We start from the raw sequence: 27527 nt of genomic DNA on the forward strand, positions 1-27527 counted from the left end.
TTTGTATTTTGTTGAGTTTTTGAAGTGAAAATACTGCACTGAACTGACAGGTTAAAGGGACAACGAGGAGTTTCTATTCGGTTATAAAAAAGTCTCACGTTAATGTGGATGAATCTCCGCTACCCACACTTGTTAATGGGCCCATTTTCGATAAATATATCGTTCTGTCTCTATCGTTATTTTGTTATTATTAGTGGTGGCGGAGATGCTGGTCGAGCCGACCAGCGTTTTTTACTTTCGGTTTCGCAACGAATCATGAGAATAACGCAGCTGAATCGCCGTTTATGGTCGGAACTACGACGGTATGTGAACCTCTTTGAACCTCTGACTTTAATTCTTGATGAATGAAAACATGAGTCCGTCTTGCGCCGGTCAAAAGAATTTTACGGTACGCGGAGGCTCATAAATGTAGTGTGAAAACGCTTCGCTTTTCCAAAACTCCTCGTTGTCCCTTTAAGTGTTAGTGAGTGACTTATTTAAAAGGTTTTTAGTCACGGAAATTAAAGCTGCTGCAAAATGTTCAGTTTCAAATGTCTTATCACTACTGACAGTAACTGACACACATCAGTCACAGACACAGCCCCCACCACACAGGACTAGAAGTCCATAGGTGACGATTAAGACGGATTTCATTTGTACTTAAGTCTAATGTTTATTTTTGGGCACAAAACTCCAGACCCAACCTTTAAACAACATGATGAATATGATCGTCCTCTTTATCTCTAACTGCTCTGCTCCACTGGCAACAGCTTCACTGGGAGATTCTCATTAGTTCTAATGTATGGAAACATCTTCTGAGTGAAAGTGTGTGTGAAGGTGTGTATGTGTGTGTTAGTATCAGGATCAGAGAACGACAGTTTTCCTCTGTTGAAGTCCAGATTCACTCTGATCCTCTGGAGCTTCTTCTGCTCTGGGAGAACAATGTCTGGAGTTGATGGTGAACCTGCTGAGTATTTAGCTCCAATGAACCATAACATCCATAATCCAGACCCTATGTTGCCTCTCTTCCTCTGCACAGACTCTGGTAACACACCCAGGCTCCAGTTTGTATTGTCTCCAACCTGGACATCCCAGCTGTGAGTCCCTGAGTTAAAACCCTCAGAGCCCAGGACAGAGTAGTAAGTATCAATCCTCTCTGGATTGTCAGGAAGCTGCTGGTAGTCTCCTCGTCTCACACTGGTCAGATCTTCAGACAGGATGAGTTCTGGACCAGCAGTGTTTGGGTCCAGAACCACAGGACTGTAGGAGACCATGTCCTTCATCTTGGTCCAGATGTTGAAGGTCAGGTTGCCCAGGTGTTTGGCCTGGTCTATCAGAGCTCCTGAGTCCAGCTGTGGATGCTCCAGCAGGGGGCGCTGCTGGACTCTTTCCACTGCAGCCTTGTAGTTGAGCAGGAATGAGACGTCTTCAGCTCTCAGCTCGTCCTCTGTGGCTCTGACTGTGTGTGAAAGAACTGCTATCTCTCTGCTCAGAGCCTCCATCTTCTCCTTCATCCTCTGACTCTTCTGCTCCTCTTCCTCCCTCAGTGCAGCCATCCTGGCCTCCTCTTCCTCTTCTAGAAACTGGTGAAGCTTCTTAAACTGCTCCTTAATCTGCCTCTCTGTGTGTCGGGCCTGGACCTTAATGTGTTCTGCTGTTTGATCAAACTTCACTTGAACTTCTTCAAAACCCTTTAACTTCTCCTTTAAGGGCTCCAGAGTTTCCTCAAGTTCCTTCTTGAGGTCAGAAGCAGCTTCATCGATGGGTTTGATTCTGTGGTTGGTGTGTTTATCTGAATCTCTGCAGATGAGACACACTGGCTGCTGATGGTCCAGACAGAAGAGTCTGAGTTTCTCAGAGTGCAGACTGCAGAGAGCCTCTGAAGATCTCTGCTCTCTCTGCTGTAAGAAGCTCTCACACAGGTTCTTCAACGCCAGGTTAGGAGGTGGAAGACCCTTTGAAGATCTTCTCTTACAAACTGGACACAGTCGATCTTGTTTCTCTCTCCACCAGCTCTTCAGACAGTCTTTACAGAAGCTGTGGCTGCAGGACAGAAGAACAGGATCTCTGAAGACCTCGGTACAGACCGAACAGCAGAGATCCTCCTCTAGTCTGGAAGCCATTTAGTCTGTGAGTGGAGCTGAAAACACAGCAGACAGGAAGTAGAGTCAGTCGTGGCTCCCCTCCCTCCTCTACTGACTTGACTGAAGTTTACTGTGACTCTGAGTCCAGGTTTTAGTCAAACTCACCTTCAGTGTGTGGAGTGTCAGCAGGTTGAAGCAGCAGTGTTGTAGCTGGACTCACTCACAGGAAGTTGTTGGTTTGGTCTGAAGCTGAATCTGATCGTCTCTTCTTCAGTCTGCGTCTCTGGGACTGACAGAGTGCGTTAATCACTAACCTGGTTTATCTCAGGTGAAGCCAGGTGAGGGGGCGGGGCTTTGTCACACTGAAAGTTACGTAAGTAAAACATTTCATTATGTTGATGAAAAACAGGAACAAGTGAACATTCAGCTGTTGTGATGAACTGACACATTGATACAATTTAGATTATTTATTTATTTTTCATTTATTTATTTGTTTATTTTGGGCATGTCAATTTAAATCATCATCATCACACTTCATCTTAGTTCAAGTAATACAATACACATGGCCGAAAGGGAAAGCGGGAGAAGCAAAAGCTTATCTAGTCCCGCCCCCATTACCCACAGAATAAAATCTTTATCGTAATCTTTTCTTTTCTTTTGCTTTTTACATTTTGACAAAACATTCTTTTACTTATGACATTTTGAAATAACATGTTACAGTAGTAGGTAGTATGTGTTACAGCAGTAGGTAGTATACAGAGCTGAAGTCTAGCTCTAGACTATTCTCTCTGAGTCCAGGTTTTAGTCAAACTCACCTTCAGTGTGTGGAGTGTCAGCAGGTTGAAGCAGCAGTGTTGTAGCTGGACTCACTCACAGGAAGTTGTTGGTTTGGTCTGAAGCTGAATCTGATCGTCTCTTCTTCAGTCTGCGTCTCTGGGACTGACAGAGTCCAATGCACTGTTTCCTGGTTTATCTCAGGTGAGTCATGTGAGGGGGCGGAGCTTTGAAAAGTGACTGAATGTTGAACAGGTTAGTCCAGATTAATGTAGAGGAGCAGTTCTAGGCATGTGCCTCGTTTTAGAAAGGGTCTTTTCATGTGTTCTCTGATAGATAAATAAATAAATAAATTACTGTTGTGCATAGGGATGTAAAAAAACAAAAACAAAAAAACGGTATACCGTACACATTTCCTTGTCATACCATGTTGTGTGTGTGTGTGTGGGTGTCCAGACATATAAACTCATGTAGATTGATAACACAAGCTCTGACAGCTTTGAAACTTGACATACTTGTGGTCAGGAAGCTGCTTTATCAGTTAGAAAAACCTGGGTGTGAATATCTTAATTCTTTGTGTGGAATGAAGCAGCTGTTTAAGTGCAGTACTTGTACCTGTGCCAAGTACTTGTACACAGTGTGGTGTCAGTACTTCATCTTAACACTTCCTCCACCTCTGCTGCTAATTATAAAGAGAATGGGATGTTGTGTAGATGCAGGAGACGTTAAAGACGAATCTGAATATGAATCCAAGTCAAGACAACATTTTATTATGTTGATGAAAAACAGGAACAAATGTACATTCAGCTTTTGTGATGAAGTGACACGTTGATACATTTTAGATCATTGCATGTGAACAGATACAAACTTTTTACATATTTAATTAAACAAGAATCACATTTCATCTTTTCATGTTCGACATTTTTTCATCTGGAGAACAACTCCAGATCCTCTTTCAGAGAAGAAGAATGAAATGTTTAGTAATTGAGTGATAAGAGTGAAAATAATTTACACAAAAGAAAAGTAGTAAAAAAGGAAAAGTGTAATAATGAGACAGCAGGAGGACAAGTGAAGTTTAACAGGTTCAATTAACTGACTTTTCCCTTTAAGAAATAAACAACATGATTAATATGATCGTCCTCTTTATCTCTAACTGCTCTGCTCCACTGTCACTGACACCTTCACTGGTAACAGCTTCACTGGGAGGTTTCTAGCAGTGAAAATGTATGGAAACATCTTCTGAGTGAAAGTGTGTGTGAAGCCCAGAAAAATGTCCTAATTTGTACGCAAACTTGTTCTGTGTCTCATCATGTGCTCAAAATATCAGAGAGACTTACATAATTTGAACTAGAAAAAGCATTTCCAAGAATGGAAATGGTGTGAATGCTGAAAGCAGCTGAACGCTGTTGCAGAATTAGCAAATAGTGATCACCATACAAATGTTTGACCGAGGTAGGAATCGAACCCACAACCTCATGGTCAGTAGACTTTCACTCTGCCTCAAAGCCACAGTGTACACACAGTTACAGAGACTGTTGTCTGTTGATGAGCTGCACTCTGTCTCACTCTGAAGTTAACGAGCCCAAAGCTGCGCCTGTTGGAAACACACTGTGTCAACACCAAGAAAGCTTGAGAGTCAAGCTTGAATGACTTAGAATGAAAATTTCTGTGAATTTCAGGCTGAGAGCAGCAGTTTCAACATGAAGCAACTTATCAGAAGTCAACAGAGGACGACTGGGAAAATAATTCACTATAATTGTTGTTGAGGCAAAATTTGAACCAGGAATTGAACCCACAACCTCATGACCACTAACCTTTACTCTGCCGCTTTGCCACAGAGAGCACAGCCACGCAACACACACCCATTATAAAGCTGAAACAGGGGCGGTGTTTAGCTCAGTTGGTAGAGCACCCGCCCCATGTGTTGAGGCCCTGGTTCGAATCCTGCGTCGGACGGCCCAATCCTGCATGTCACTCCCCCGCTCTCTACCTCCCATTTCCTGTCACACTCTCAACTGTCCTATCAAATAAAGGCATGAAAAGCCAAAAAATATACTTAAAAAAAAAAAGCTGAAACAAATAAGAAAAAGTTAAATATTTGAAAAAGTATGAAAAATTTGAATACATCCGATAAAGTCCAGAAAAAACTGCACGTTTTGATATAGGAATTGTTGAAATAGCACAAAGTATGAAGGACTAGAAGAAGACCAGAAAGAAAACAGAATAACAATATTTGCCAATATTTGCCTTCAGCATTCACACTAATTATCAGCCTCTGAGTGCGGCCACGTCTGTCTCTGCTCCTCATTGACTCCAATACAAAGATTTTCTGAGAGAAGCAGAACGGACTGATGTTTTAAAATTGCCAGCGTCTCCAAAATATTTACTGTAGAAACACCAAATCGTACCACATTATTCAGGAAGTCCTTAGAGCAACGTTGATCTGTGTTTTGTTCTGATAGGAGTTACCGTTTTGTCACAGTAAGCCTAAATGCGAGATCAGTGCAGGGGCAGAAAATCGCTCCTTTTCTTGACGTTTCTGTCTGTCTCAGCCTGGGGGGCCCCTATCGTCAGGGTTTTTCCTGCGTTCAAAATTGCGTGGCGGCCGCCTCCACCTTATTTTGTGCCGCCCCCAGCGATATGCAGGGTTTTTTCTGCATTATAAATTTTGAGGCGGCCGCGCGCCTGAATCTTGATTGAAAATCAATGAAAGCTCAGTGGCGCTGTTTTCAACCAGAGACGTTCTCAACTCGACCGCAGCAGAAGGGGTGCGTTTGATTTAAACTCCGGGCCGGGCCGCAAGGTGACGTTGACGCGCTGCTTGTGTGCCCGCGGGGGCGGGGCTCATCGGGGCTCCGCTCCGTTCAGACGTTGTGCTGAGCGTGAACGCACCTCACCAGCGCAGAGCGTGAAGAGAGAGAGAAGGAGACGCGGTGGTGTCCTTTGCAGCTTGGTGACAGGACTTCGGGTACCCGTAAGCCGACTCCCAATTTACTGCCGGTCCCAAATTTTTAATAACCATGCTAGCGTTTCACCAACTCTCATCTCCGCCAGTCAGCCTCTCAACCTGCCGCCTCTCTCGCATGTGGGCGCACCGCACGTAAACACACTGTTTTTTTTTCTTCTGTCAGTGGGAAACACTGATCAAGCTGTGCGTACGCACAACTCTCCGCAATATTTAAGCAATATATCACGACAGGCCGTGGTATATGCTCATTATACCACGGCTATAGATCTTGGTGGTAGTAGCAAATATTCTACTACCACCCCCCCCCCCCCCCCCCCCCCCCCCCCCCCGCCGCCTCAGACGAAAATTTGGCCAGGAAAAACCCTGCCTATCGTCATTGGCAACCATCTCAAGTTGCCGTGGTAACCTCTGATTCTCAGGCCAGAGCTCGTTAACTTCATGAACAACCCACCTGGCGCTCGTTTAAATGTTTGTAAACACAGACACACACTACATCAGACTGATACAGGATGCAGCTCATAACATGTGTCAGGTCAGTCACACACACACACACACACACACACACACACACACACACACACACACACACACACACACACACACACACACACACACACACACACACACACAGCTGCATCAGAGCATGATAACCTCCATTCATCTCCATTGTGTGTAACAATGCATATGCTTCATGTCAACTCAGTGTCCAGTCTGTATGTGTGTCAGGAGGTTGTGTGTGTGTGTGTGTGTCAGAGGTCATTTTCCCAACAAGCGATGACTCAGTAGAATGAACACATCAGTTCATTATGCTTCAATCAAACCCAGAATATATCGATAATAATTAATACATGGTCAAAATAATGCCATGATGTTGCATTTTTATCACTGATTCATTGAAATTAATATGATTTAATATTGAACGCAAAATAAAATATTACATTATGAAAGATAATATTGAAAATGTCTTTATATACAAGTGTAATGGAGTCATTGCAATGTAGTGGAGCACTCATTTTAGGAGAATAACTTGTAAGAATTGATGTAAGAAGATAGAGTAGATGTATTTGTCTTACTTTCCATTAATATTAAAAGGTCAAAGGTCAAAATCAAACCGTTCAGACTCATGCAGTGTCAGATCTCAACACCAGGTGGCAGTGTTGCACCATCAACACCAAGACACACGGATGAAACTGTTTTTCTGAATGTGAACACACTTTAAAACTTTTTATTTGGAGTTTTTCCTTCAATAAATTTTATAAATGTTATACAATTTGTGCAAATGTTTCGGTAAATTTCGTAATTTGTTTAGTTTTTGAAGTGAAAACTTTAATACTCCTGCACTTATTTATTAGGTTTTTAGTCACGGAAATTAAAGCTGCTGCAAAACGTTCAGTTTCAAATGTCTTATCTCTACTGTGACTGACAGTAACTGACATATATTAGTATTTAGGTTATAATTGTCTAATACAGGCAGCAATTATGTTAAAAATAAGTAATTTAATCGTTGAGTATCATGTTTTTTGAACCTACTGTTTATAATAGCTATTCTATTTTATATATAATATAAACATATATTGACAAGCATTGATTGATATATATTATCCATCGATATTTATATATATGTGTGTTATAAGAAACATAGTTTTACATAAACGTATCAATATATGAAACTGATCCAATTTCAAGTTCCATATTGCCATATGTTTTTATTTTACATGTAGGGGAGAGCGGGGTAAGTAGTGCCAATTTTTACTTAAATTGCCTTTAAAGCAAGGGGATTATAATAATGCCCCCAACATATAGTTGCAGACACAGCCCCCACCACACAGGACTAGAAGTCCATAGGTGACGATTAAGACGGATTTCATTTGTACTTAAGTCTAATGTTTATTTTTGGGCACAAAACTCCAGACCCAACCTTTAAACAACATGATGAATATGATCGTCCTCTTTATCTCTAACTGCTCTGCTCCACTGTCACTGACACCTTCACTGGTAACAGCTTCACTGGGAGGTTTTCACCAGTGTAAATGTATGGAAACATCTTCTCAGTGAAAGTGTGTGTGAAGGTGTGTATGTGTGTGTTAGTATCAGGATCAGAGAACGACAGTTTTCCTCTGTTCAAGTCCAGATTCACTCTGATCCTCTGGTGCTGCTTCTGCTCTGGGAGATAAATGACTGGAGTTGATGGTGAATATGCTTTGTATTTATCTCTATAGAACCCTATTCTCCATAATCCAGACCATATGTTGTCTCCCTTCCTCTGCACAGACTCTGGTAACACACCCAGTGACCACCATGTATTGTCTCCAACCTGGACATCCCAGCTGTGAGTCCCTGAGTTAAAACCCTCAGAGCCCAGGACAGAGTAGGAATAAGAATCAAACCTCTCTGGATTGTCAGGAAGCTCCTGTACTTCTCCTCCATATCTCACACTGGTCAGATCTTCAGACAGGATGAGTTTTGGATGAGCAGTGTTTGGGTCCAGAACCACAGGACTGTAGGAGACCATGTCCTTCATCTTGTTCCAGATGTTGAAGGTCAGGTTGCCCAGGTGTTTGGCCTGGTCTATCAGAGCTCCTGAGTCCAGCTGTGGATCCTCCAGCAGGGGGCGCTGCTGGACTCTTTCCACTGCAGCCTTGTAGTTGAGCAGGAATGAGACGTCTTCAGCTCTCAGCTCGTCCTCTGTGGCTCTGACTGTGTGTGAAAGAGCTGCTATCTCTCTGCTCAGAGCCTCCATCTTCTCCTTCATCCTCTGACTCTTCTGCTCCTCTTCCTCCCTCAGTGCAGCCATCCTGGCCTCCTCTTCCTCTTCTAGAAACTGGTGAAGCTTCTTGAACTGCTCCTTAATCTGCCTCTCTGTGTGTCGGGTCTGGACCTTAATGTGTTCTGCTGTTTGACCAAACTTCACTTGAACTTCTTCAAAACCCTTTAACTTCTTCTTTAAGGGCTTCAGAGTTTTCTCAAGTTTCTTCTTGAGTTGTGAAGCAGCTTCATCGATGGGTTTGAATCTGTGGTTGGTGTGTTTATCTGAATCTCTGCAGACGAGACACACTGGCTGCTGATGGTTCAGACAGAAGAGTCTGAGTTTCTCAGAGTGCAGACTGCAGAGAGCCTCTGAAGATCTCTGCTCTCTCTGCTGTAAGAAGCTCTCACACAGGTTCTTCAACACCAGGTTAAGAGGTGGTTTTTCCTTTGAAGATCTTCTCTTACAAACTGGACACAGTGGATCTTGTTTCTCCTTCCACCAGCTCTTCAGACAGTCTTTACAGAAGCTGTGGCTGCAGGACAGAACAACAGGATCTCTGAAGACCTCGGTACAGACCGGACAGCAGAGATCCTCCTCTGGTCTGGAAGCCATTTAGTCTGTGAGTGGAGCTGAAAACACAGCAGACAGGAAGTAGAGTCAGTCATGGCTCCCCTCCCTCCTCTACTGACTTGACTGAAGTTTACTGTGACTCTGAGTCCAGGTTTTAGTCAAACTCACCTTCAGTGTGTGGAGTGTCGGCAGGTTGAAGCAGCAGTGTTGTAGCTGGACTCACTCACAGGAAGTTGTTGGTTCGGTCTGAGTCCAATAAAGTTGTTCCTGGGACTTTGTCCTCTGTGTTAATCACTAACCTGGTTTATCTCAGGTGAAGCCAGGTGAGGGGGCGGGGCTTTGACTGAATGTTGAACAACTCAGTCCAGATGAATTGTATTGTAAAAAGAACTAGAAAATTTCCTCTCGGGAAATTTTGAATGGGCCACGGGAGCTACTGCGGGTTGTGCCATCTCTGTCAACATGGGAATCAAACCCACGATCTTAAGGTCAAGACAGAGCTGATCAGACAGACACATGATCATCTTTCTATAAGCACTGATATGGAGGAGCTGTAACCACATTAGGTTAACTGTGTGTGTGTGTGTGAGTGTGTGTGTGTGTGTGAGTGTGTGTGTGTGTGTGTCACATGAAGTTACCTGTGTGTGTGTTAGAGTGTGGGAGAGGAGTAAGCGCTTCCGCGCGCATTTGTATGTTACCTGTGTGTTTTGATGTGTGTGTAACTGGCTCTAGAGTCTGTGTGTGTGTGTGTGTGTGTGTGTGTGTGTGTGTGTGTGACTGTAATCACATGAAGCTGGCTCTAGAGTCTGTGTGTGTGACTGACTTGACACATAGTTAGTTAGTAGCTGCATCCTGTGTCAGTCTGATTTAGCTGTGTCTCTGTTTATAAACATTTAAACGAGCGCCAGGTGGATTGTTTATGAAGTTAACGAGCTCTGGCCTGAGGATCAGAGGTTACCACGGCGATAGGGGCCCCGCAGGCTGAGGCAGACAGAAACATGGAGAAAAAGAGCGATTTTCTGCCTCTGCACCGGTCTCACATTTAGGCTTAGCGTGACAACGGTAACTCCTATCAGAACAAAACACAGATCATTTTGCTCTAAGGACTTACTGAAAATGTTGGTACGATTTGGTGTTTCTACAATAAATATTTTGGAGAGGATGGCAGTTTTAAAACATCAGTCCGTTCTGCTTCTCTCAGAAAATATTTGTATTGGACTCAATGAGGAGCAGAGACAGACGTGGCCGCACTCAGAGGCTCCGAGTTTAAATTCTGTAAGTCTCTCTGATATTTTGAGCAGATGATAAGAGAGATAACAAGTTTGTCTTACAAATTCTGAAAAAATATGTGTGTAGAGTGTAAATTGTGGCCGTTTGGAGTTTGGAAAGAGAAAAAATCTGGAGTTTTTCTGGCATCTCTCCCACTCTAACCGATGATGTCACGCACTCTGACACGAACATTCCGTGCAATACACACCCATTATAATCTCATAATTTCTCCAAAAATGATCATGGTCATTGATCAGGGATTAATCAAAAACTATATGACCCATCAAAACGTGGAGTAATACGACAATACACAAGACTTGTGTCTACTGTTTAAAGTTTAAATGAAGTCTCTAGGTGAAAGTATGCCTGAGCAGTAGACGTTTGTTAAACTCCAATGATTGGTCTTTTTCGCTCTTTTTTTCCCGCCCGTCCCATTGACTTCAATGCAAAATTTTGCGCAGTTTTTCGCGACTTGCGTCGCGAAAAATTCATACACTATTGAGAACAGTAATAGCACAGTGATCCCGACCAGGACGCACGTTTTGATATATTTGATATTGATATTGATAACTCGTCAAGTTGCAGGACTAGTAGCGGACCGAAAAAGCGTCCGGAAGATGAAGGAGAAGAATAATAAGAAAAAATCCACACAATAACAGTAGTGCTTCGCCCGGGCACTGGTCCCTGCAGCTATTTCATAGCTGTTGGGACCAGTGCCCGGTGCGATTGCCCGTGGCCCTAACAATCATTGGAGTTTTACAAACGGCTACTGCTCAGGCATACTTTCACCTAGAGACTTCATTTGAACTTTAAACAGTAGACACAAGTCTTGTGTATTGGTGTATTAATCCACGTTTTGATAGGTAATATAGTTTTTGATCAATCCCTGATCAATGACCATGATCATTTTTGGAGAAATTATGAGATTATAATGGGTGTGTATTGCACAGAATGTTCGTGTCAGAGTGCGTGACATCATCGGTTAGAGTGAGAGAGAGCCCAGAAAAATGTCCTAATTTGTACACAAACTTGTTCTGTGTCTCATTATGTGCTCAAAATATCAGAGAGACTTACAGAATTTGAACTAGAAAAAGCATTTCCAAGAATGGAAATGGTGTGAATGCTGAAAGCAGCTGAACGCTGTTGCAGAATTAGCAAATAGTGATCACCATACAAATGTTTGACCAAGGTAGGAATAGAACCCACAACCTCATGGTCAGTAGACTTTCACTCTGCCTCAAAGCCACAGTATACACACAGTTACAGAGACTGTTGTCTGTTGATGAGCTGCACTCTGTCTCACTCTGAAGTTAACGAGCCCAAAGCTGCACCTGTTGGAAACACACTGTGTCAACACCAAGAGTCAAGCTTGAATGACTTGCAATGAAAATTTCTGTGAATTTCAGGCTGAGAGCAACAGTTTCAACATGAAGCAAGTTATCAGAAGTCAACAGAGGACGACTGGGAAAATAATTCACTATAATTGTTGTTGAGGCAAGATTTGAACCAGAAATTGAACCCACAACCTCATGAGCACTGGACCTTTACTCTGACGCTTCGCCACAGAGAGCACAGACACAAGCATGTTGCCATTGTAATTTGATGTTGCAAACGGTGGCAGTAGCAATTAATGCGTCTCTTAATGAACACCTGTAACCAATTGAGGGTGGGGGAGGGGAGCAGAATTCAACATCACATAACAAGGTTGCATAGCAAGGTAGAAAAGGGGGGCATTTCTGTTTTTCTAAAAAAAATCAGCTCCTACTTTTATATTGAAGTGGATGAGCCACTGGAGCGGGTCTAGCTGCACAATTAGGCTCACTGAGACAATACTGTAAGTCTGTCTGCTGTTTTGAGCACATCAAATGAGACACGACAAGTGTGGCTACAAACAGTGAGGAAATCATGTGTCTAGAGTTTAATTTGTGGCCGTGCTGGCAATTTATCCAGAAAAAATCCTGAATGTTTTTTCGATCCCTCTCACTCTAACGATGATGTCACTCACTCTAAGCCCTGCTCGTTAGACGCAACACACACCCATTATAAAGTTGGATTTTGTCAAAATTTTTTAATGATTTTAAAACAGCCAACAATCTAAAACTGTTGAAGATATCAATAAGATGAGTCATACGGGAATAGATTAAAAGTTTATTTACAATTAAAAAGACAAATGGAGTCTGTGGGAGGAAGTAGGCTGAAGTTTTAGGGGTTCAAAGAAGTAAGAAGATTTTAAAAATTTGAAGACGTTTTCAATGCATTCCTATGGGGGAAAAAATTGCATAAAAAGTTAAATATTTTAAAAAGTATAAATAGTATGAAAGAGAAAAGTCATAGCACACCTGTCCTGAAAAGGCCGCACATTTTGATATTTGAATTGTTGAAATAGCACAAAGTATGAAGGACTAGTTAAATGCCGAAAAAAGGCAGAAAATGGCAGAACAGAACTAGAAAAAGCATTTCCAAGAATGGAAATGGTGTGACTGCTGAGAGCAACTGAACGCTGTTGCAGAATTAGCAAATAGTGCAAGCAGTGATCACCATACAAATTTTTTACCAAGGTCGGAATCGAACCCACAACCTCATGGTCATTAAACTTCCACTCTGCCTCTAGGCCACGGTGCACACACAGCTAACCATATGGCCACAGAGAACCTGAGTTACAATGAGCTTTATACTATGAGGAATCAAAGACTGTCCAATGACAGCTGAATAATTGGAATGAAAAGTCAAGCAATGATGTGAAATGACTGAGGCAGGAATCGAACCCATGACCATATGATCACTAAACCTTTACTCTGCCACTCGGCTACAGAGAGCACACTGCTTTCAAGACTGTTGTCATTCATTGTAATGTGATGATGTGCTGCAAACTGGTATGAGTAATCAAGGAGATAACAAACACCTGTAACCAATTGAAGGTGGGGGAGGAGAGCAGAATTCAACATAACATAACAAGAGTTCTTCCCTTGGATTCGAACCAGTGACCTTGGGGTTGGGAAGCAGCCACCCTAACCCCTACACTACAGTGGAGTTGTGGTGAAGATAGGTTGAGACTTTGATGAATGTGAGATTTTTCAATGATTCTTAAAATAAAGAGAAATTAGTATAAATTAGCCACACCAAGCAAGAAGAGGACTTTTTTGTGACCTGTGACTATTTTTTGGTGAATTAAAATGAATTAAAAAGCACTTAACAGCAAGTTACAAAGTTGAGCTCCTTCTCCTGCTGATGTGAAAAAAATACATTGAGCTGAATGAGAGCAGAGAGCTCCCTGGCTGCATTTAAAAAATATTTAAAATTATTATCTAAGTCTCTTTGCATTTTTGACCAGAATTTTAGCCAGAAGACAAGTGTGGCTACAAAACTGGAGAAAATAATTTGTCTAGAGTTTAATTTGTGGCCGTGCTGACAGTTTAGCCAGAAAAACTCTAGAATGTTTTTTTGCCTCTATCCACTCTGACACCACTCTGGCTCTGCTCGTTAGACGCAATACACACCCATTATAAAGCTGAAAAAAATCAGAAAAAGTTAAATATTTTAAAAAGTATAAAGAGTTAAAAAGAGAAAAGTAATGCCAATAAAGTCCAGAAAAAGCTGCACGTTTTGATATATGAATTGTTGAAATAGCACAAAGTATGAAGGACTAGAAGAAGACCGTAAAAAGGCGGAAGAAAATGGCCAAACAGAAGAACAATAGTGTGACGGAATTGCGTGTGAATGCTGAAAGCAGCTGAACGCTGTTGCAGAATTAGCAAATAGTGCAAGCAGTGAATGATCACCATACAAATGTTTGACCGAGGTAGGAGTCGAACCCACAACCTCATGACTTTCACTCTGCCTCTAGGCCACAGTGTACACACAGTTGCAGAGACTGTTGTCTGTTGATGAACTGCACTCTGTCTCGTGGTACAAATAATAGAGAGGTGGGGGCGCATATGCATTATCAAGTTTGATCATGTGACCAGACCAAGTGGTATTGGTTAAAGTTCAAAGCGGCTGACACACTAACAAGACTGCTCAGGTGGGATTTGAACCAGTGACCTCGTGCTTGAATGGCAGGAACCTTATCCACTGGTCTATTCCAACACTTCTGGTGAGGTAGAGGTTGAGACTTAATGATGCTTTAAAAAAAAAAAGTAGACAGACATAGAAATGAGCCACAACAAGTAAGTAGAGGACTTTTTTGTGAAAATAGTGCAAGCAGTGATCACCATACAAATGGTTGACCAAGGTAGGAATTGAACCCACAACCTCATGGTCAGTAGACTTTGACTTTGCCTCTAGGCCACAGTGTACACACAGTTGAAAAGACTGTTGTCTGTTGATGAGCTGCACTCTGTCTCACTCTGAAGTTAACGAGCCCAAAGCTGCACCTGTTGGAAACGCACTCAACACCAAGAAAGCTTGAGAGTCGAGCTTGAATGACTTACATTGAAAATTTCTGTGAATTTCAGGCTGAGAGCAGCAGTTTCAACATGAAGCAAGTTATCAGAAGTCAACAGAGGACGACTGGGAAAATAATTCACTATAATTGTTGTTGAGGCAAGATTTGAAACAGCAACCTTCAGGTCTCCAGCCCAGCGAGCTCACCACTAGGCTACAGACAGAGACAGTATGTGAGGGGCAAAGAAAACCTTTAATAAGAGGATCACTGGCTTCTGCTTAAAAAAAAGTAAGGAAAGTGCAGAAATTAGCCACACCAAGTAAGAAGAGGACTTTTTTGTGACCTGTGACTATTTTTTGGTGAATTAAAACGGATTAAAAAGCACTTAACAGCAAGTTACAAAGTTGAGCTCCTTCTCCTGCTGATGTGAAAAAAATGCATTGTGCTGAATGGGGGCAGAGAGCTCCCTGGCTGCATTAAAAAAATATATAAAATTATTCTCTGAGTCTCTGTGCATTTTTGATGGCATTGTGAGAAAGAAGACAAGCGTGGCTACAAACTGTTTCCAAAATCATGAGTGTAGAGTGTCATTTGTAGCTTTGCTTGCAATTTCAGAAGAAAAGTTCCAGTCGCTTTTTTGGATCTGCTGCACTCTACGATGACGTCACCCACTCTGACCCAACCCCATACACACTCATTGAAAAGTGTGAAATTTGTCAGAAATCCTCATGTGCTTTTAAAGGATTTATCTCAATAACGGTACAAGCTATGAAAAAGTTGTAAATACAGGATGAATACATTAGAAGTTTGTCTACAGCTCAGAATTTGAATGAAGTCTCTAGCTGAAAGTATGTGGACGCTTTAAGGGCTGAAAGAAGTAAGAAGATTTGAAGAGTTTCAAGACTGTTCCAATGCATTCTCTATGGGGAAAAAAAAATCTGAAATAGTTGAATATTGCAAAAAGTATGAATAGTTGAAAAGAGAAAAGTCATAGCACACCTGTCCCGAAAAGGCTGAACATTTTGATATTTGAATTGTTGAAATAGCACAAAGTATGAAGGACTAGTTACATGACGAAGAAAGGCAGAAAATGGCCGAACCGAATAACTAGTGTGAATGCCTTCAGCATTCACACTAATTATTAGCTTCTGAGTGCAGCCACGTCTGTCTCTGCTCCTCATTGACTCCAATACAAAGATTTTCTGAGAGAAGCAGAACGGACCGATGTTTTGAAATTGCCAGTGTCTCCAAAATATTTACTTTAGAAACACCAAATCGTACCACATTTTTCAGGAAGTCCTTACAGCACCGTTGATCTGTGTTTTGTTCTGATAGGAGTTACCGTTTCGTCACAGTAAGCCTAAATGCGAGATCAGTGCAGGGGCAGAAAATCGCTCTTTTTCTTGACGTTTCTGTCTGTCTCAGCCTGGGGGGCCCCTATCGTCATTGGCAACCACCTCAAGTTGCCGTGGTAACCTCTGATTCTCAGGCCAGAGCTCGTTAACTTCATAAACAATCCACCTGGCGCTCGTTTAAATGTTTGTAAACACATACACACACTAAATCAGACTGATACAGGATGCAGCTCATAACATGTGTCAGGTCAGTCACACACACACACACACACACACACACACACACACACACACACACACACACACACACACACACACACACACACACACACACACACACAGCTGCATCAGAGCATGATAACCTCCATTCATCTCCATTGTGTGTAACAATGCATATGCTTCATGTCAACTCAGGGTCCAGTCTGTATGTGTCAGGAGGTTGTGTGTGTGTGTGTGTGTGTGTGTGTGTGTGTGTGTGTGTGTGTGTGTGTGTGTGTGTGTGTGTGTGTGTGTGTGTGTGTGTGTCAGAGGTCATTTTCCCAACAAGCGATGACTCAGTAGAATGAACACATCAGTTCATTATGCTTCAATCATACCCAGAATATATCGATAATAATTAATACATGGTCAAAATAATGCCATGATGTTGCATTTTTATCACTGATTCATTGAAATTAATATGATTTAATATTGAACGCAAAATAAAATATTACATTATGAAAGATAATATTGAAAATGTCTTTATATACATGTGTAATGGAGTCATTGAAATGTAGTGGAGCACTCATTTTAGGAGAATAACTTGTAAGAATTGATGTAAGAAGATAGAGTAGATGTATTTGTGTTACTTTCCATTAATATTATAAGGTCAAATGTCAAAATCAAAGCGTTCAGACTCATGCAGTGTCAGAGCTCAACACCAGGTGGCAGTGTTGCACCATCAACACCAAGACACACAGATGAAACTTTACTCTGTTTTACTGAACCTGAACACACTTTTTATTTAGAATTTTTCCTTCAATAAATTTTATAAATGTTATACAATTTGTGCAAATGTTTCGGTAAATTTTGTATTTTGTTGAGTTTTTGAAGTGAAAATACTGCACTAAACTGACAGGTTAAGTGTTGGAGAGTGACTTATTTATTAGGTTTTTAGTCACGGAAATTAAAGCTGCTGCAAAATGTTCAGTTTCAAATGTCTTATCACTACTATGACTGACAGTAACTGACATATATTTAGGTTATAATTGTCTAATACAGGCAGCATTTATGTTAAAAATAAGTAATTTAATCATTGAGTATCATGTTTTTGGAACCTACTGTTATCTATCTACTGTTAGCTATTCTTATATATAATATCAACATATATTGACAAGCATTGATAGATATATATTATCCATCTATATTTATATATATGTGTGTTATAAGAAACATAGTTTTACATAAACGTATCAATATATGAAACTGATCCAATTTCAAGTTCCATGTTGCCATATATGTTTTTATTTTACATGTAGGGGAGAGCGGGGTAAGTAGTGCCAATTTTTACTTAAATTGCCTTTAAAGCAAGGGGATTATAATAATGCCCCCAACTAATATACATAAGTACATATAGTTGCAGACACAGCCCCCACCACACAGGACTAGAAGTCCATAGGTGACGATTAAGACGGATTTCATTTGTACTTAAGTCTAATGTTTATTTTTGGGCACAAAACTCCAGACCCAACCTTTAAACAACATGATGAATATGATCGTCCTCTTTATCTCTAACTGCTCTGCTCCACTGTTACTGACACCTTCACTGGTAACAGCTTCACTGGGAGGTTTTCACCAGTGTAAATGAATGGAAACATCTTCTCAGTGAAAGTGTGTGTGAAGGTGTGTATGTGTGTGTTAGTTTCAGGATCAGAGAACGACAGTTTTCCTCTGTTCAAGTCCAGATTCACTCTGATCCTCTGGTGCTGCTTCTGCTCTGGGAGATAAATGACTGGAGTTGATGGTGAATATGCTTTGTATTTATCTCTATAGAACCCTATTCTCCATAATCCAGACCATATGTTGTCTCCCTTCCTCTGCACAGACTCTGGTAACACACCCAGTGACCACCATGTATTGTCTCCAACCTGGACATCCCAGCTGTGAGTCCCTGAGTTAAAACCCTCAGAGCCCAGGACAGAGTAGGAATAAGAATCAAACCTCTCTGGATTGTCAGGAAGCTGCTGTACTTCTCCTCCATATCTCACACTGGTCAGATCTTCAGACAGGATGAGATATGGATGAGCAGTGTTTGGGTCCAGAACGACAGGACTGTAGGAGACCATGTCCTTCATCTTGTTCCAGATGTTGAAGGTCAGGTTGCCCAGGTGTTTGGCCTGGTCTATCAGAGCTCCTGAGTCCAGCTGTGGATCCTCCAGCAGGGGGCGCTGCTGGACTCTTTCCACTGCAGCCTTGTAGTTGAGCAGGAATGAGACGTCTTCAGCTCTCAGCTCGTCCTCTGTGGCTCTGACTGTGTGTGAAAGAGCTGCTATCTCTCTGCTCAGAGCCTCCATCTTCTCCTTCATCCTCTGACTCTTCTGCTCCTCTTCCTCCCTCAGTGCAGCCATCCTGGCCTCCTCTTCCTCTTCTAGAAACTGGTGAAGCTTCTTGAACTGCTCCTTAATCTGCCTCTCTGTGTGTCGGGCCTGGACCTTGATGTGTTCTGCTGTTTGATCAAACTTCACTTGAACTTCTTCAAAACCCTTTAACTTCTTCTTTAAGGGTTTCAGAGTTTCCTCAAGTTCCTCCTTGAGGTCTGAAGCAGCTTCATCGATGGGTCTGATTCTGTGGTTGGTGTGTTTTTTTTGAATCTCTGCAGACGAGACACACTGGCTGCTGATGGTCCAGACAGAAGAGTCTGAGTTTCTCAGAGTGCAGACTGCAGAGAGGCTCTGAAGATCTCTGCTCTCTCTGCTGTAAGAAGCTCTCACACAGGTTCTTCAACACCAGGTTAAAAGGTGGATGTTCCTTTGAAGATCTTCTCTTACAAACTGGACACAGTCGATCTTGTTTCTCCTTCCACCAGCTCTTCAGACAGTCTTTACAGAAGCTGTGGCTGCAGGACAGAACAACAGGATCTCTGAAGACCTCGGTACAGACTGAACAATAGAAATCCTCCTCTGGTCTGGAAGCCATTTAGTCTGTGAGTGAAGCTGAAAACACAGCAGACAGGAAGTAGAGTCAGTCATGGCTCCCCTCCCTCCTCTACTGACTTGACTGAAGTTTACTGTGACTCTGAGTCCAGGTTTTAGTCCAACTCACCTATAAGTGTGTGGAGTGTCGGCAGGTTGAAGCAGCAGTGTTGTAGCTGGACTCACTCTCAGGAAGTTGTTGGTTTGTTCTGAAGCTGAATCTGATCGTCTCTTCTTCAGTCTGCGTCTCTGGGACTGACAGAGTCCAATGCACTGTTTCCTGTTTATCTCAGGTGAGTCATGTGAGGGGGCGGAGCTTTGAAAAGTGACTGAATGTTGAACATGTTAGTCCAGATTAATGTAGAGGAGCAGTTCTAGGCATGTGCCTCGTTTTAAAAAGGGTCTTTGCATGTGTTCTTTTATAAATGAATAAATTACTGTTGTGCATAGGGATGTAAAGAAACAAAACCAAAAAAAAAAAACGGTATACCGTACACATTTCCTTGTCATACCATGTTGTGTGTGTGTGTGTGTGTGTGTGTGTGTGTACAGACATATAAACTCATGTAGATTAGTAACACAAGCTCTCACACCTTTGAAACTTGAAATACTTGTGGTCAGGAAGCTGCTTTATCAGTTAGAAAAACCTGGGTGTGAATATCTGAATTCTTTGTGTGGAAGGGAGCAACTGTTTAAGTGCAGTACTTGTACCTGTGCCGAGTACTTGTACAGAGTGTGCTGTCAGTACTTCATCTCAACACTTCCTCCACTTCTGCTGCTAATTATAAAGAGAATGGGATGTTGTGTAGATGCAGGAGACGTTAAAGACGAAGCTGAATATGAATCCAAGCCAAGACAACATTTTATTATGTTGATGAAAAACAGGAACAAATGTACATTCAGCTTTTGTGATGAAGTGACATGTTGATACATTTTAGATCATTGCATGTGAACAGATACAAACTTTTTACATATTTAATTAAACAAGAATCACATTTCAACTTTTCATGTTCGACATTTTTTCATCTGGAGAACAACTCCAGATCCTCTTTTAGAGAAGAAGAATCAAATGTTCAGTAATTGAGTGATAAGAGTGAAAATACTTTACACAAAAGAAAAGTAGTAAAAAAGGAAAAGTGTAATAATGAGGCAGCAGGAGGACAGGTGAAGTTTAACAGATACTATTAACTGACTTTTCCCTTTAAGAAATAAAAAACATGGTCGGGGGAGAGTTGCTGCCTCCGGTGGAGGAGTTTAAGTATCTCGGGGTCTTGTTCACGAGTGAGAGGAGAACGGAGCGCGAGATCGACAGGCGGATCGGTGCGGCGGCCGCAGTAATGCGGTCATTGTATCGGTCCGTCGCGGTGAAGAAGGAGCTGAGCCGAAAGGCAAAGCTCTCGATTTACCGGTCGATCTACGTTCCCACCCTCACCTATGGTCATAAACTCTGGGTCATGACCGAAAGAACGGGATCCCGGATACAAGCGGCCGAAATGAGTTTCCTCCGCAGGGTGGCGGGGCGCTCCCTTAGAGATAGGGTGAGGAGCTCTGTCACCCGGGAGGAGCTCGGAGTAGAGCCGCTGCTCCTCCACATCGAGAGGAGCCAGCTGAGGTGGCTCGGGCACCTGTATAGGATGCCCCCTGGACGCCTCCCTCGTGAGGTGTTCCGGGCATGTCCCACCGGGAGGAGGCCCCGAGGAAGACCCAGGACACGCTGGGGTGACTACGTCACTCGGCTGGCCTGGGAACGCCTTGGGGTCCCCCCGGAAGAGCTGGAGGAAGTGTCCGGGGAGAGGGAAGTCTGGGGATCCCTGCTCCGACTGCTGCCCCCGCGACCCGGACTCGGATAATGCGGCGGACAATGGATGGATGGATGGATGGATGATTAATATGATCGTCCTCTTTATCTCTAACTGCTCTGCTCCACTGTCACTGACACCTTCACTGGCAACAGCTTCACTGGCAGGTTATTACCAGTAACAATGTATGGAAACATCTTCTGAGTGAAAGTGTGTGTGAAGGTGTGTATGTGTGTGTTAGTATCAGGATCAGAGAACGACAGTTTTCCTCTGTTGAAGTCCAGATTCACTCTGATCCTCTGGAACGTCTTCTGCTCTGGGAGATCAGTCCATGAAGTTGATGGTGACCATGCTGAGTATTTATCTCCATAGAACCATAACCTCCATAATCCAGACCCTATGTCGTATCTCTTCCTCTGCACAGACTCTGTTAATACACCCAGCATCCAGTCTTTATTGTCTCCAACCTGGACATCCCAGCTGTGAGTCCCTGAGTTAAAACCCTCAGAGCCCAGGACAGAGGGGTAAGTATCAATCCTCTCTGGATTGTCAGGAAGCTGCTGGTATTGGTCTCCTAGTCTCCCACTAGTCAGATCTTCAGACAGGATGAGTTCTGGACCAGTAGTGTTTGGGTCCAGAACCACAGGACTGTAGGAGACCATGTCCTTCATCTTGTTCCAGATGTTGAAGGTCAGGTTGCCCAGGTGTTTGGCCTGGTCTATCAGAGCTCCTGAGTCCAGCTGTGGATCCTCCAGCAGGGGGCGCTGCTGGACTCTTTCCACTGCAGCCTTGTAGTTGAGCAGGAATGAGACGTCTTCAGCTCTCAGCTCGTCCTCTGTGGCTCTGACTGTGTGTGAAAGAGCTGCTATCTCTCTGCTCAGAGCCTCCATCTTCTCCTTCATCCTCTGACTCTTCTGCTCCTCTTCCTCCCTCAGTGCAGCCATCCTGGCCTCCTCTTCCTCTTCTAGAAACTGGTGAAGCTTCTTGAACTGCTCCTTAATCTGCCTCTCTGTGTGTCGGGCCTGGACCTTAATGTGTTCTGCTGTTTGACCAAACTCCATTTGAACGTATTCAAAACGCTCTAACTTCCACTTTAAAGACTCCAGAGTTTCCTCAAGTTCCTTCTTGAGGTCTGAAGCAGCTTCATCGATGGGTCTGATTCTGTGGTTGGTGTGTGTTTCTGAATCTCTGCAGACGAGACACACTGGCTGCTGATGGTCCAGACAGAAGAGTCTGAGTTTCTTAGAGTGCAGACTGCAGAGAGCCTCTGAAGATCTCTGCTCTCTCTGCTGTAAGAAGCTCTCACACAGCTTCTTCAACGCCAGGTTAATAGGTGGATGTGGCTTTGAAGATCTTCTCTTACAAACTGGGCACAGTCGATCTTGTTTCTCTCTCCACCAGCTCTTCAGACAGTCTTTACAGAAGCTGTGGCTGCAGGACAGAAGAACAGGATCTCTGAAGACCTCGGTGCAGACCGAACAGCAGAGATCCTCCTCTGGTCTGGAAGCCATTTAGTCTGTGAGCGAAGCTGAAAACACAGCAGACAGGAAGTAGAGTCAGTCATGGCTCCCCTCCCTCCTCTACCGACTTGATAAGATAAGATAAGATAAGATAATACTTTATTGTCAGATCACTCTGAAATTTGTCTTGCGTCCCATGACGTCCAAGTTTCACACAAATAATAACAAAATACAAAAACACACATTTACAAAAAGCATAAATGTTACCCTCAAAGGTCACATTTAAAGAGAAACACAAACTACCTCCTAACTCCATTCACAACATAGATCCAACATTACAATGTGTCTTTGGTGCAACACCCAGTGCTCAGTCTGTACATGAACCCTAGGGTCTACTTAGAGACCAAACTCTGATTTAACAGTTTGACAGACTGAGGGACAAAAGAGTTCCTCAGCCTGTTCAGTCGAGCTTGTGGAACTCTAAACCTTCTATTTGATGGCAGAAGCTGATATTCCTCGAATAACACGTGAGAGGGGTCAGATGAGATATTACTTGCAAGAGACAACATTCTTTTAGTGTATGCTGCTTGAAAATGTAACTCCAAAGTTTGACCCACAATCTTTGAACAGATATGTAGCAGTCTGGTTAGTTTGGTTTTAAGTTGGACAGACAAACAACTAAACCAGGCACTAATTCCATACTGCATAACACTCTGCACTATAGATTGAAAAAATAATAACAGGATGTGTTTGTTTGCTCCAAATGACCTCAATCTTCTCAAAAAATAAATACGTTGTTGTACCTTGCAACAAATAAAGTCTACATGTACACTCCAGGACAAAGTAGTGTCCACATAGATGCCCAGACTGAACTGAAGTTTACTGTGACTCTGAGTCCAGGTTTTAGTCCAACTCACCTTCAGTGTGTGGAGTGTCAGCAGGTTGAAGCAGCAGTGTTGTAGCTGGACTCGCTCACAGGAAGTTGTTGGTTTGGTCTGAAGCTGAATCTGATCGTCTCTTCTTCAGTCTGCGTCTCTGGGACTGACAAAGTCCAATAAAGTTGTGCCTGGGACTTTGTCCTCTGCGTTAATCACTAACCTGGTTTATCTCAGGTGAAGCCAGGTGAGGGGGCGGGGCTTAGACACACTGAAAGTTACGTAAGTAAAAATTTCATTATTTTGATGAAAAACAGTAACAAGTGAACATTCAGCTGTTGTGATTAACTGCCACATTGATACAATTTAGATTATTTATTTATTTGTTTATTTCGGGCATGTCAATTTAAATCATCATCATCACACTTCATCTTAGTTCAAGTTAGAGCACTGGAAAAGAGAGTAACGACACCACCATTGTTTCCCGTGGTAAGGGTTTAAGGGTTTTGCGCCCCGAGTGGCAGGATATGGGTGTTGCAAAAGTGCCCAGAAAACTCATTCACTCCAATGTATGTGTGTTGCCCACTTGCTTGTAAATTGATGAAAACGGCCGTGTTTTTGTTTTTAGGTGTCTTGGTTATATCAAATTATACTTAGTGTATTACAAAATGTAGATTGAAACATTAATGTAGACAACTGTTTTTTGTTTTGTTTTGTTTTTTACTCGCCTATGTGTTAATGTTTATCTGTAAAGGATCCTCAATGATGCTATTAACGTGGGTGATCTATAAATGTCCTTAAATTATTGAAAACACCACACTTGCTCATTCACCAACAATGCAGAGATGTCAGTTCTTGGGCGCTTTAGCAAAACCCATATTCCTCCATCATGAGGCGCTTCCATTGGACCAATGCTGTCCTTACTCTCTTTACTAGTGCTCTAGTTCAAGTAATACAATACACAGCGGGAGAAGCAAAAGCTTATCTAGTCCCGCCCCCATTACCCACAGAATAAAATCTTTATCGTAATCTTTTCTTTTCTTTTGCTTTTTACATTTTGACATAACATTCTTTTACTTATGACATTTTGACATAACATGCAGTAGGTAGTATACAGAGCTGAAGTCTAGCTCTAGACTCTAGACTGCTCTAGTCCAGGTTTTAGTCAAACTCACCTACAGTGTGTGGAGTGTCGGCAGGTTGAAGCAGCAGTGTTGTAGCTGGACTCACTCACAGGAAGTTGTTGGTTTGGTCTGAAGCTGAATCTGATCGTCTCTTCTTCAGTCTGCGTCTCTGGGACTGACAAAGTCCAATAAAGTTGTTCCTGGGACTTTGTCCTCTGTGTTAATAAATAACCTGGTTTATCTCAGGTGAAGCCAGGTGAGGGGGCGGGGCTTTGAAAGATGACTGAATGTTGAACAACTCAGTCCAGATGAATTGTATTGTAAAAAGAACTAGAAATTGGAATTTTTACAAACGTCTACTGCTCAGGCATACTTTCACCTAGAGACTTCATTTGAACTTTAAACAGTATACAGTAACAGGATAGCTGGTTGAGGCGGTGGATTTATGGACGATAAATCCAGTTAAAGAATCAAGGCACTTGGAGAGAGGGAGATCAAATCTTTCTTCTTTAATAAAGCTCGTTGGACTTCAACCACATTGTACAATATGTACGTATCTGTTTGTATGGGTGTGTGTGGTCTGGAAAAGATGAAACCAAAAACTACATTACAAATGGTCGGCATATTTAGCAAAATATCAATTAGCATTCCCAAATACAACTGTCATGTAATAATGTGGGAGCCTTATATCAGATGTAAATCACAGTAAATAATTAGACAGTTGAACCTCTATTAGCAAAAGCATAGTTACACCCACAGCAAGGGCTAAGTTAGCACATTAGCATCACAAACTGGAGTAGAATAATTATCCATGAACAATGTGTAAAAGGCACTCAAATTTCTTAACAACACTGGAGCCTTAGGTACATTATCTACAGTACAGTAAACAACTCTACACCCCCGAATTCCTCATTGACAATAAACCCAATCATGACAGTAAACAGAGCTGCAACACATTGCTAGCAATCACTTAGCTCCAATGCTAGTAGTAAACAGAGCTAGCAGCTACTTAGCTAACTCACCATACACACAACAAATTATCACCATGTTATGTAACACGAACTGAAAGAATAATAGAAAATCCACAAATAACAAGCAGAGACACTTACATTTCTTCAGGAACGCACACAGGATAAGGAACAAAAGAACACACAGAATGTCTGTGCAGCTTCAGTCTGCTCTGCTGCTGGCATTCCCCAACTTCACCAGCCCGCGTTACCGTCTCTGACCAGTAGGTGGTGCCTCACCTATAGGGCTTTCTCACAGTACAATAGTAGTCTTAAAGGGATAGTTCAACATTTTGGCAAATTGGCCCATTGCCATAATCGCTGTAGTCATAGCAGTAGGTTCGTTACCTTTATTTGTCGGTGTAAGCTATTTTTAGAACGGAGGAGCGGAGCGGCAGGCTGCTCAGAGCTACGCTATGGAGGCTAAAGGAATTTCTTGGTTTCCCTCATCAAACTCATCAAATACAAAATCCCCAAACTCCAAAACGCTCTGGTGGACAAGTTGTGACCTGCACATTCACCACGCTATGAGATAATAATGGAACGTTACGAAACGGAGCCGTTTTCGAGGTAAATACAGGGTAAATACAGAGACTGCTTGCTGAAAAACTGTCCCTGAACACAACGCGCATCAGCGTTTTTTTATTAATTAATTTACCTCTAAAACGGCTCCGTCTCGTAACGTTCCGTTATTATCTCATAGCGTGGTGATTGTACAGCTCACAACGTGTCCACGACAGCGTTTTGGAGTTGTTGGGTTGTGTATTTGATGAGTTTGATGAGGAAAACCAAGAAATTCAATTAGCCTCCATAGAGTAGCTCTGAGCAGCCTGCCGCTTCGCTCCTCCGTTCTAAAAATAGCTTACACCGACAATTAAAGGTAACGAACCTACTGCTATGACTATAGCGATTATGGCAATGGGCCAATTTGCCAAAATGTTGAACTATCCCTTTAAGATCCATGCCAAAAAACCACGGCATTACCATCATTGCCATGTACTTGCCAAATATGATATTTTGAGCTTTGAAAACTTGATTATACACTCAAATGTTTGTCTACTTCACAAAATTATTCATAATGCTTATGCCCCCCCTCTGAAAAAGTTTGTGACACTCTGCTCTGAAAAACAGTATGTCTAACTAGATCTGTTACGAGGGGTGAGTGTAGTAGAACTCAGTTTGGCAGCTCTTCTTTTTCCTGTGTGGCCATGAGTCAGTGGGATGTCCTTCCCACAGAACTTATTCTATGTACAAATCCTCACACATTCTCATGCTTGTCAAAGCGCTGGTTACTAAGTAAGAAAGTTTGCACACATTGTTGAGTATTATGTGAGTGTGTGTATGTGTCTGGCTATGAGTGTGGTTGTTAGAGGAGGATGATTGTTATCTGTGTATTGTATGTGTTTGTGTTTGAATGTGTGATGAGAGTGAGAGAGAGTGTACTGTATGTGCTGTTAGTCCCTATTGTGCACTTTATGATTTGGCGCTCATGTTTCCCTGCTTTTATTAGTGCATTCTGTCAATTTTTTTTTTTAAATATTATGGTTATTATGTCTTATTTCAATTAATCTTAATATTGTATCTGTTTAGCACTTTACCTGCCCAGGGACTACAGGTGGAAATTAGCAATTGTTGCTATAACCTGGCTCAAAGCATCTCTTCTTGTTTTACAAGATTAATGTTTTTTTGTGCATTGTCCCTGTTTTACATAAATAAATTCATTCAATTCATCCATTCATTCATTTGTGCCTGTGTATACAATACAATACAATACATATTTATTTATATAGCACATTTAAAAATACAACCCAGGTTGACCAAAGTGCTGTACAATAAACACACAAGCAAACTAGTGGCAATACAACTAGATGGAACAGGTAATGTAGTTACAATAAAAGCATGCAATAAAACAATAAAACAAGAGTGGAGACATATAAAACTAAAATGCCAAGGAAAAGAG

General features: G+C 42.2%; 3 protein-coding genes and 1 pseudogene across 4 annotated transcripts; all 4 read right to left on the minus strand.

The window, feature by feature from the left end:
- Positions 1–722: 722 nt before the first annotated feature.
- Positions 723–2134, minus strand: LOC310999056 (E3 ubiquitin-protein ligase TRIM35-like; the record flags this gene model as incomplete). The annotated part of the gene is made up of 1 exon (XM_083989359.1): positions 723–2134. The coding sequence occupies exon 1, from the start codon at positions 2100–2102 to the stop codon at positions 723–725; it is 1380 nt and encodes a 459-aa protein (XP_083845485.1). The 5' UTR covers positions 2103–2134.
- Positions 2135–7762: 5628 nt separating this feature from the next.
- LOC310999054 (zinc-binding protein A33-like) lies at positions 7763–9181 on the minus strand (the record flags this gene model as incomplete). Its single annotated transcript, XM_083989358.1, has 1 exon — positions 7763–9181. The coding sequence occupies exon 1, from the start codon at positions 9164–9166 to the stop codon at positions 7763–7765; it is 1404 nt and encodes a 467-aa protein (XP_083845484.1). The 5' UTR covers positions 9167–9181.
- An 8720-nt stretch (positions 9182–17901) lies between these two features.
- LOC310999055 (E3 ubiquitin-protein ligase TRIM39-like) lies at positions 17902–19338 on the minus strand (annotated as a pseudogene). Its single transcript has one exon. The product of its transcript is annotated as an E3 ubiquitin-protein ligase TRIM39-like (transcript).
- Positions 19339–21211: 1873 nt separating this feature from the next.
- Positions 21212–22612, minus strand: LOC310999024 (E3 ubiquitin-protein ligase TRIM39-like; the record flags this gene model as incomplete). Its single annotated transcript, XM_083989325.1, has 1 exon — positions 21212–22612. One exon carries the CDS (start codon positions 22610–22612, stop codon positions 21212–21214), a length of 1401 nt encoding a protein of 466 aa, XP_083845451.1.
- Positions 22613–27527: the final 4915 nt, after the last annotated feature.

The sequence above is a fragment of the Trachurus trachurus genome (genome assembly GCF_905171665.1).
Source record: "Trachurus trachurus genome assembly, chromosome: 16".
Classification (NCBI taxonomy): domain Eukaryota; kingdom Metazoa; phylum Chordata; class Actinopteri; order Carangiformes; family Carangidae; genus Trachurus; species Trachurus trachurus.